Below are 11,089 nucleotides of genomic sequence, written 5' to 3'. Positions count from 1 at the left end.
CTCAGGCATTGAGACTGATTAAAGCCCCATGTAGCAAAAGTTTCATTCAGTGAATAGGGAGAGAGATGCAGATGGGGAATTTGGAGAGTTTGTGTTTTTTTTTTTTGGCTTGCTCCTTTATTCTTTTAAAAAATGTTTACTGTGTACTCTCATACTATAGACCCTCAGTTCAAAAACAAAGTAACTCTTTTATTATAATGTAAAGGTTTCTTTCTGTTCTCATGTTTTCTTACAATCTAGAAAATAAACTGAGATACCAGATTTAGCAACTTAGCTCGATTTGTAATAAAATATGTAATACTGAAAACCCTACATTCTAAATGCTTAATCCACTTCAATTTAACATATTGAACAAGTGATTTTATATTAGCAAACAAGTTATGTATTGATATTCCATAAACTTAATATTTTTAAAGGAACAATACCTCATATTTCCTCTATTACAAAATCATGAAGAAAAAGGAGTCTCAATTCCTACCATCTTCCAGATTTCTTATACAGTGAGGGCTGCTAAAAACTGGAGAAGCAAACTGTCTTCTCTTGATAATTTTTTTTTAATAGCATACTCGTAGGTTCCAATTGGTCCTAAGATGTCCTATCCCAAGACAGGAAGGGGCTTGTTATGGGGTCTGTTTTAACCTCAGGAAGTCTCTGTCTGGAAAGTGCTTCTGAGACAAGCATGGGAGAATCACAGCACCAAGGGAGACGCAGAGAGAACGTGACCCAGGTGTTCAAAAAATTTCATGGGATCAGTCATGTATTTTAGTATCTGTCTAGGAAACTGACTAGGATAAGAAGGGCCCTTAACTGTTGGCTGAGGACGAGATCTCCAAATCAGTTGCCGCCATTACAACCCTGCTCATATAGGGCTTCCCCATGACTCCAAGGAAACAAAAAAGACTGGGGGACAACTAAGCCAGAGTTCCAGAAACTAGGACGCCTAGGCCTTATTTTTAGCTTTTTTAAGATGTCTGTCTTGTAATTAGATCTGGGATGAATCATTCCACTGCAACATACCATTAGAAGTCTAAATTTTCATTTTTTTTTATTTTATATTTTTTTAGCTGAGCCATCCTGCCACCTGTTGGCAGCTCAGCCCGGGCCAGGAATCAAACCGGTGACCCTGTTGCTCAGGGCTCACACTCTTGAGTGAGCTCTTAACCAACTGAGCCACTCGGCTGGCCCTAGAAGGTTGAAATTTTAGACATGAAAAAAACTGTTCCCTGTTCCCTTTTGGGGGGTCTGTGACAATTCACTCCTCCCCACGCCCTCCTGCCCAGGGTAAGAAAATGTCCGTGTGTACCGACAATGTCACTGACTTCCGGATTCCGGAGGGCGAGTCAGATTTCTCCAAATCCATCACAGCCTACGTGTGCCAGGCGGTCATCATTCCCCCAGAGATGACAGGCTACAAGGCTGGAGTGTCCTCACAGCCGGTCAGCCTCGCTGATCGACTTATCGGTGAGTAACCTAGCTGCTCCAGCTTGAGTGTGTATACGTGTAAGAGAAAGTGAGGCTACCAGGCTCTGAGGTGAAAGGCCCCAGATGAGGAGACAACCTCCAGACCTGTTTTCTATTCCATCCTGGGTGCCAAGTGCCACTGGGGTCTCTGACAAACCTTTGGTTCACCCTTTCATGAGCCATTCAGGGATGTGATGGGATGAAGGAAGGCTGGATAATGACAGGTATTGAAAGAATTGAAGTAGTTGCCAGCTAATGCTACTATTGAGCTCTGATTTGGCAGGAGTGACAACAGATAAGACTCTGGATGGAATCACTGCCCCAGCTGAACTTTTCCACCCGGAGTCCTTGGGAATACCAGACGTGATCTTCTTTTACAGGTGATGTGAGGCCAAGCTAATCTAAGTGAAACCTTGGGCTACCCCACAATTTCTGTTACATCCTTCTCTTCCTAGCCACCTATGATTTATCAAGCCAAAACATGTCCAAGGTCTAGCAGATCCACCCAGCAATGACAGCTGAAGGCTGAGAGTCCCCTGATCCCCACTTCTTGGGTTTTACTGGAACAAGTCTGCCTTGGAGGCAGGGAGAAATACTGGGTGATCTGTAGCAGACTTCCCTTCCTGCCTAAGGACACTCACCCCAGTGTTATGCACATGCTAACCTTTCCTAAACCAGTGCATTTCCCCTTGACCAGATCTCTCTGATCCCCACTCTCTCCTTGTATAAACCAAGGCCTATGTACTACCTGTGTGTCAAGCTAGACCCCAAGTCCAGACTTCCCCAGCAAGGGACCTGGTCCATGGTGACTCCACTTAGTGACTCTCTAATGGCACTGATCAGTGACTCATTTCTCCATGGGGGCTGGCTTTCACTATAGATCCAACGATGTGACTCAGTCCTGCAGTTCTGGGAGATCAACCACCATCCGCATCAGATGTAGTCCACTGAAACCTGCCCCGGGAAGTCTGTCACTTCCAAGGTAAAAGGATAACAAAGTCTCCCTTCCTTGGGATCATTCCATCCAAGAGCCAAAGATCACCAAAAAAAGAATAAACAAGAAAACAGTCTGAGACCCATGAGTGGATTCTTGGGGATGTAGTCATGCTCCAAACCCTCATTCTGTGGATGTCAGCAATGGGGCAGAAGGAGGAATCTCAGCTCCCTTCACATTCTCAGAACATCATGGGGGCAGAAGCACAGCAGAGTGGCCAACTGCTGGGGCTGAGAGCCAGACTTGATTAATCTCCTCACTTGCTCTGTTAATGTGGATACATTTCTCGGCTCCTCTAGGCTTCCTTTTTCATGATCTGTAACATGGGGATAATAATAAGTTCCCTCAGGGGCTTGTAGTGAAGATTAAATGAAACAGTGAGACTTGAAGAATTTTCATGGTGCCTGGCTGTGTACTTGCTATGATTACGATTAATAAAGGTTTGGGGAACCCTAGAAATATCTCCACTACTAAAAGATCCAATTCTGAGTTTAAGAGCTTGGTGCACTAAATCAAAAATTCCTGAACTAATTTGGTCACAGTACCCCTCCACCTCACCTTTTCCCACCCACCCCAACAAAACACCAACTAACATCTTGAGGGGCACTAGTATCTTGAGAAAGATGGTTTGGAAAATGCTTCTCTAAAACAACTGATCGGGGAGATGGGGAGCAAAGCAGGATATTTTGACCCAGCAATGGTGTCAAAATGTAAGAGCACAGCTGATGTTGTCAACGTCACAGGAAAGTACATAATAGATATCCATGACCTGAAGTCCATTCCTGAACCCCACCCCAAAGAAGCTGCATTGAAGTGGCTTCTGCAAAATGTCACGAGTTCATGGGGAGAACAGGAGCCTCTGAGGTGTTGGCTGGGGCAAGCATGCTAGAGCTCAAGACACCTTACTTTAGCTCTCATTTGATGTCAGCAGAAACAAACACAGTGTGGGAAGCCCAATAGAGCCTGGGGAGGCCTCTTATCGTCCAGGAAATCAAGGAGCAAAACCTGGGTTAAGGATTAGTTGGAAGGATCCTGGTGGGGTTAACAGTTTGGCAAGGAGAAAATGGATCAGGCAAGCTATGAGATGACAGGACTCCAACCAGATCTGCCCCACTGGTCCACTGAGTAAGCGCTCAAGTCTCCTTCTTGCTTTCTAGCACGTGCTCTGATGGGACCTGTGATGGCTGTAACTTCCACTTCCTGTGGGAGAGCGCGGCCGCTTGTCCGCTCTGCTCAGCCGCTGACTACCATGCTATCGTTAGCAGCTGTGTGGCTGGGATCCAGGTATGTTTCTCTGCTTAGGGACTTCCCAGGAGAAAAGGGAATGTGACATCTGAGTTCCTTGTTCTTCTCCCCAACAGAAGACTACTTATGTGTGGCGAGAACCAAAGCTATGCGTGAGTGGCATCTCCCTGCCTGAGCAGAGAGTCACCATCTGCAAAACGATAGATTTCTGGCTGAAAGTGGGCATCTCTGCAGGCACCTGTACTGCCATCCTGCTCACCGTCTTGACCTGTTACTTTTGGAAAAAGAATCAAAAGTACATGATGATGGGGGTATTGAAGATTTGGGATGGACTGGTGTGGATCATTGAGCCAGGGGGACATGTGAGAGGATAAATTCATGGGGCTTTTTTCTGGACTTTTTTCTGTGACTCTGACTTGTTGAGCCAGTTATCCAATGTATGCCTTGGTTATCCCGACTCCTGAACAGGGATGGTACCACATGGCAGTCTATAAATGGCTATTAGAGTCTCAAAAGTAAAGCAAAGAGTATCTTTGTTATAAGTATTAAAAATAATGACTTTATGATTCTAATATGTCTATTAAACTTTGAGATCAAAGAAACAGCCAGCCTTAAGGGAAAAAGATCACTGACCTGAGAGCCAAGACTGCTTAGCTATATGCCCAGCCCAACACCACGTTGCTATACGTCAGTTTCCTTACCCATGGTTTGGGAACATCTTGTTTACAGCCCAACCTCTGTCCATCTTTCCCCCTGACTCCACATTTTGGTGTCTTGTCTTTCCCATCCCCATTTCACAGACTAGAGTACAAGTACTCCAAGCTGGTGATGAACGCTACCCTCAAGGACTGTGACCTGCCAGCGGCTGACAGCTGTGCCATCATGGAAGGCGAGGACGTGGAGGATGACCTCATCTTTACCAGCAAGAAGTCACTCTTTGGGAAGATCAAATCATTTACCTCCAAGGTAAGAAGCCTGCCCAGTGCCCTGAGGTCAGCCTGGAGGGCTGGAGAAGACACCAGTCCTAGGACACTGAATGGCCCACAATGTTCAGAAACCACTACTCTACTCCCCACCCTCCATACTATTCTATCACCCCACCCTGAAAATCCTGGTTTCTGCCTTCTGTATTTTCACACCAATACTCTTTTCCCTGGGGCCCAAGGCTGCTCTTGACTGGGCTCCTTCTCTCCCAACATGCACTCCAGTTGATGAACTGTTTGGGCCTTTTAACTTCCAGAAGGAGTATTGAATCATCCACGTTGTAAGAATCATTCCCACCCCACCCCACCCCACCCCTAACCCTGGCTGCTCTTTTTTGGAGGGAGGGGAAGAGGTGATCTCTAGTATCTGATTCTGATCAAAGTGAGGCTCTCCTTTGGCCAGTGGAGGGTGCTGTCCCCTAGATGTTTGGGCCTGGCCCTCTGGGGGCTGACTCATCGCTACATCTAAGCTGTTAGGAATTGAGCAATTCTGAGCTGGCTTTGTGCGGGTAGGTGAGTTTGAAGCTCATAAATGCAAGACAGACAACACTGTTGCTGGGCATAGGGCCACTGGAGAGCATCCAAGCAACTACTGCAGGGCCACAGCCTTCCGCAGCCCCACTCTGCCAGCACCTGCACCTCACTGCTGCCCTGAACCAGTTCATCCAAACAGGTGTGGGCAGGGAGGGTGGGAAGGCAGGAACAGAGGACAGGGAGGGACAGCGAGGAAAGGAGGCGGGTATGTGTTCAGATTGCTGAATCCCTTCGTGCTGACCTACCAGAGGGATTCCCAGGCTTCCTGAGACCTTGATTTTTCCTTTTCTTTTACCAGTGGGAGAATTATTCACCATGAGACCCTTGAGTCTTTCTGAAACTTCTAGAATTCAGCAAAGCAGAGGGTTTTAAAGATTTTTCTTATTCTCTGACTGACTGAAGGGAGCAAGAAGAATAGAGGGTAGCTTATGTCTACGTTTCCACTGAAAGCAGGAATTCCACAAGGGTTCCTTCTGTCACCTCTTTTCCATTTCTCTCCTTTGTTCCCCAAACTTGCCCCTGCGCAGCAGCCAGCTCCTGTCACCATCTCTCTTTCAGAGGACGCCTGATGGATTTGACTCAGTGCCACTGAAGACATCCTCAGGAGGCCCAGACATGGACCTGTGAGAGGCACTGCCCTGCCTCTCCTGCCTCCTCGCCGTGGCACATCACCTTGCAAGCCTGTGACAGTTTGGGTGCCAGCTTCCTGCAACACCCACTGCTGAAAAATCTCTTCATTGTGGCCTTATCAGAAGTGAATTTCAGATCTTTGGGGTTTTTTATATAGAGTACCCAAACACTCCTGCTTGCCTCCAACCTGCCAAATATACCCACATTTTGTTTGTATATTACTCCCTTGACTGCCTCTTGTTTCCCAAAATGGTCCAGCCGCAGAGCCATAGCTACATTTGTTCCTAATTCTTATAGCTCTGGAATGAAAAGATTTCTCTCTTCTGAAGAATAGAAACTACTTCCTCTGCCCTCTCATTTAAGGCCAGAAGCAGCTGGGAGTTTCCCCAATCATATGCCCTGGGCTCATGATCTCTTTAGGGGAGAGGATGAGTGAGGAGGGTATCGGAGTTCCCCAGAGGACCGTCTTCATGGTTGCCTGGATTCATCTCTCCTGGGTTACCAGCTCAGACTGAGTGTAATGGATAGGCTGAGGGCCAGGTGAGCAAGGCCTGGGCAAGAAAAGGCAATAATGAAGGTTTGGTTTTGTTCTTTAAACTTCATTCCCTTTCCTTAAGTAAGTGATAAATATTCTTACTGGCGCCAAAAGAAAAGTTCATTGAGAAAATACCCAAAGGGCTGGCGAGTTTATTTTCTCCATTTTTTAAAAATCTCCCACTAAACTATCTTCCAGTAACACTAAAGAGAACCAGGTAAGCCCCAAACTTGGATGTTCTAGCCTTATTATATGTTTGTCTTTACCCACAGAAATGACAAACCCTGCCAATGAGGAAAAGTCCCTATCCCTGAATGCCCCATTCCTAGAGGCTTGGGTTATATCATGAAACATATTTTGAAAGGACACAAGAGGCCAAGGTTTTAATGGGGCCATACTGAGAGATCCAGCCCAGTGAGATGGACCTGAGGTGGCTATGTCTGCTTCTGAGCTTTTAGTCTGCTCAGCCATGTTGAATAAACAATGTCTAGGTTAGCCGAAAAAGGACCATATCCCAGCAACAGAACAAGATCAGTCTTCGAGGCAGAAAGACTAAGGGAGTTAAACACAGTGTTCACCAAACTGGGACACATCGCACTTTCAAGCCTGTCCTTCCCTTTTCTTTGTGTGTTAAAACACTAAAAAGACTTCTGGCCCCAATGTCTGGCAGCATCCTTTTGAAAGGTGAGTAAAGCTAGTGTTCTCTGTGCCCCTTTTCTCCACTTTTACACCAAATATAATCAATGAACTTTAACTAGAATGGTAAAACCAGAGCAAGAGTTTAAATTTCCTTTTGCTTTCTACTACTGGCAATTCTCCCTCCCTCCCTATCAGGCTAGAATGACCATCCCTGGGTCAAGGACCCAGGTGCCCAGGGTTTGTGCCTCTTCTCTCAAGTGGCCATTTGGTAATCAGATGGTAGGTATAGAATGGAGATAGCATTTCTAAGTCGTGCGTCTGCCAAGAGATAGCTTGCTGGTCTTCTTAGCCATTGCCGCCCCGGCAGTCGTCTTATAAAAGGGTCAGTGAGAACTGGAGCCCTGCCGTGACTTCTGGCCAACAACAGCATCACTGAAGGCAGGCAGTCCCTTTGATTCAATAAATCTAGAAATTTTTCTTAGGGTTTTCAAATCCTCCCTCCTCACAGGAGCTGTGGCCATGTTGGAATTTCTCCAAATGGATGCAAATAGCTAGCTCCTTAGCTCCAGCCTAAGGTTTTTCTGCGTCCTCAGCAACACCCTGGGCATCAGCTTGCCAACTACATAACTTGCTTTTGTGACAAAGCCCACAGAACATCCTTAGACTATTCTAGAAGCTGTAGGACAAAGTACATACCCCGGTGGCTTCTTTATTGTGACATCTTGAAACTGAGTGCTCCCAGAGCAATCTCTAACTCCACTGATTTAGTCATAATACTTTAAGGATCTCCTTTTTACTGTCCCTTAGTGTACCAACTTTTGTGGTTCTCCTGGGTCCTTCCAGGAACCCCTTAGTTATGCTATCAGGGTCATCTATTGCTCCCCTAGCAACTTAGACACATTAGATATATTTTTTCACAGCTCTTTTGAGATGTAGTTCAAATCTCTATACAATTCACTTATTTAAAATTTACAAGTCAATGGATTTTAGCATACTCACAGATAATGTATCCATCACCATAATCAATTTTAGAACAGACACATTAGATGGTATATATGAAAAGCCTTTAGCCCTTAAACTAAGGCTATAGTGGTTTGCATAAGCTACTGAGGGAGGGAGTATGGGCTCAGGAGATAAAAGATTTAAACCCCAATTGATTACCTAAAGTCCTAGAACACACAAGGATCTCTCCTCATGTAGGTGTCACCTGTATTTGGCTGGGAACACAAATGAAGATTGTGGTGTATTCAAGGACCAGGAGATTTCTTATGCCAACAAAACGCTTTTTTAGTTGTTTTTTTTTAGTCTGACTCAACATTAAAGATAAGACTGACTATATTTATATAACAGAGACTTTGTAATGGATTTTTCAGCTTTGTGAAACCAAATTTTTATCTCATCCAGACTGGTTGGATTTCCTTCTTACTCTGTATTCCAAGAGTGTGTAGTTTGTTAGGGGATGGGGATTGCATGTCACTTTTCTCTCTCTCTCTCTCTCTCTCTCTCTCTCTCTCTCTCTCTCTGTGTGTGTGTGTGTGTGTGTGTGTGTGAAATTAAAACATATCTTTCAAGTTGTTTGTCTTCAACATGAGTTGGATGGCTGGATGGGTGAGTGAGAAATGGTAAATGACCTTGAAGCTTAAACTGAAGAGGAGAAAGATTCTGAAAATCCAAAGTGACAGAGAAAAGAGCGTACTTTGGAGCAACATGGACCTCGGCTAGATGCCTCTCATCACCAACAACCAAAGTCTCGGTTTCCATAATAATAAAATGCATCTAATGATGCCTCACCTCTCAAGATTGGGGAAGGTTCAAAAGAGAGAACATATATAAAACACTTAGCATGTTAGTTTCTTTCCCTTCTAGGTCAGTTTTCTCTCGGGTGGTGCTGAGGTCAGCCACATAACAGTGTGTCCACAAATAAAAGTAAAATTAGCTTGTTTGGGTCTGAGGTGGATTATTACAGACTAGATATGGATAAAGTCCTAGAGGACATCGAGAACCTAACATTTCCCAGGGTAGTGGGGTTTTTCTGCCTCAGTGCTTTTCTTCACTCTAGTTAAGGGCACTTAATCCCCTAGAAAGAATTCCCTCAGCTGGTTGGTTTTGACTCATATCTGTTTTGACTGGGTGGTACCTGGGTTGTACTGGTGGTTCAATCTTTTAAATATCACCCCTGCTTATAGACTTTATCCTATAAGCAGGGGTGATATTTACCTTCTTCTTAAGAAGGGAAGTACAATAGGTAAGGAAACTCACATTAATGTGACATCTCTATGTATCAAGCCTGGACTAAGAGCTTTCATAGCATTGCCCACTAAGTTCTCAGAACAGCCCTAGAGTTAGGTACTATGCCTGTTATGACAGGTGAAGAACGTGTACCTCCAACAGATTTAGTCATGCGGAGTGTAAGATCCCTAAAAGCCCACCGGTATCCTCTAACCTCAGTGAACTTTTGACTGTCCCTCAGTCATAAGCTCTTTCACGCCTCCCAGCTCTGGCATATGCCTCTGCCCCTCCCCTTCCTTTTCACCTGACAAACCCCCACCCCATCTTCAAAGTCACCCCACTATGAAACCTTTTCTGGCTCATCCACTGGGGATACAATAAGGAAGAAACAATTAATTTACATGAGTTTAACCATATACTGTGCAGTGTCCCAATGCACCAAACAAGCAGCAGACATGATGGGGGTGGGGGGAGGATGAAAGGGGAGTGGAATGTGTCAATGATTTTAGGGCTTCCCAATTACCAACAAAAAAGCAAAACACACTGTCAGGTGATCAGGCAAGAAGACACGAATGACTTGGACTAAAACTTAAAGAAGACATTTAATTGATTGAGAACCAGAGCAACAATGGCCATTGCAAATAAACTGATGTGGGGTTGCATATACAAAACATTATAGATAATTAAAGAGCTATTCAAGGAGAGTTTGGAATATAAATAATTCCACTTTAGTCCTGAAGATAACAATCCCACAAAATGCAATTCCCTGAACCATAGTGTGGTAGGAGAATTGATGCCTCATTCCAATTCTAAAAGAGGGAGAGGCAGCATCAAAGCCACCCAGGTCCTGGCCACTTTCCCTCACCCAGCTATTTTTAAATAGTTCCTCCTTGGCTGCCCAAGGACAGCAACATCAACTTCCTTTGTTATTATCTAATAGAAGGGAGTGGGCAGCTGAGAACTGGAGCTTGGGTTGTCAGTTCCTCCTGAAACAGTATGATTAATGCTACTGTACTGTGGGAACCTAGAAGGGCACCAAACCAATCTGGGGGAAGGAGTGAAGAAGGTATCAGAGAAGACTTCCTGGAGGAAGAAGAAATTAGCCAGCGGAAAAATGGAGGGAAAAGGAGTTCTAGGTAAAAGGAGCTTGTACAAGGGCTCAGAGGTAAGGAAGGGGAACCACAAGCAGCTCAGTATGGGGCAGTGTGAGGGGGGAATGCCAAGAAATAAAGAGGGAGCATGTTAGAGGAGCAGATCACGACGGGCTTTGCAAGCTATATTTGGACATTCTCTTGAGAAGAGGGAGTCACTAAAGGTTTCTAGCATAGGGGTGAGAGGATAGGGCTTGCTTGTCAAACACTGAGAAATCCTACTCTAAATCCAAAATAAAAAGAGGAACAAAGAGGAAATAGGTGCTAAAGTGAAGCCCAAGAGAGCCCCCCACACCAGCCGGCTCTGAACTGGGGAACACTGAGGATGGCCTCTACGGCTGGACACCCCACCCTCTTTTCTTGCCCCCTCCCTGAGGGCACTCATTCCCCCTGGGATGCCCATTAGCTGCCCAGAACCCCCAAGGCAGCATCTCACCTAGGATTCTGCTTCCTGAACCTGCAACAAGCTTCTACCCCTTAGCCTACTCCCTGCAACTCACTCCTCCAAGGGGGCTGTAATAAGCACCTGCCATGTATAAGGCACTGTGTTAGTCCTGTGGAGATAAAGGTACAACTATCCACTGGTTTTTGCCCTGTAAGAAAAGGCCACATTTTCTTTTCTTTTTTTTTTTTTTTAGCTGAGCCCTCCTGCCACCTGTTGGCAGCTCAGCGGCTGCTCAGCTCGGGC

At 45.3% G+C, this 11,089-nt stretch overlaps 1 protein-coding gene across 3 annotated transcripts in view; it reads left to right on the top strand.

Moving 5' to 3' along the window:
* ELAPOR1 (endosome-lysosome associated apoptosis and autophagy regulator 1) overlaps positions 1 to 8,363 on the top strand; it is a 79,876-nt gene extending 71,513 nt beyond the window's left edge. For 2 of the 3 annotated variants that reach the window (XM_019630637.1, XM_019630635.1), the window contains 7 exons: positions 1,281 to 1,461; positions 1,745 to 1,841; positions 2,342 to 2,443; positions 3,613 to 3,739; positions 3,817 to 3,995; positions 4,501 to 4,666; positions 5,776 to 8,363. In XM_019630637.1, coding sequence (XP_019486182.1) covers positions 1,281 to 1,461; positions 1,745 to 1,841; positions 2,342 to 2,443; positions 3,613 to 3,739; positions 3,817 to 3,995; positions 4,501 to 4,666; positions 5,776 to 5,844 — 921 coding nt within the window. In that variant the 3' untranslated portion in view covers positions 5,845 to 8,363. Of the gene's footprint in view, positions 1 to 1,280; positions 1,462 to 1,744; positions 1,842 to 2,341; positions 2,444 to 3,612; positions 3,740 to 3,816; positions 3,996 to 4,500; positions 4,667 to 5,744 lie in introns of all 3 variants that reach the window. The other variant, XM_019630636.1, reaches the window with a different exon arrangement.
* Positions 8,364 to 11,089: the final 2,726 nt, after the last annotated feature.

Source organism: Hipposideros armiger, unplaced genomic scaffold (assembly GCF_001890085.2).
Source record: "Hipposideros armiger isolate ML-2016 unplaced genomic scaffold, ASM189008v1 scaffold_924, whole genome shotgun sequence".
NCBI classification, from domain to species: Eukaryota; Metazoa; Chordata; class Mammalia; order Chiroptera; family Hipposideridae; genus Hipposideros; species Hipposideros armiger.
This window is presented reverse-complemented; position numbering and strand designations above follow the sequence as displayed.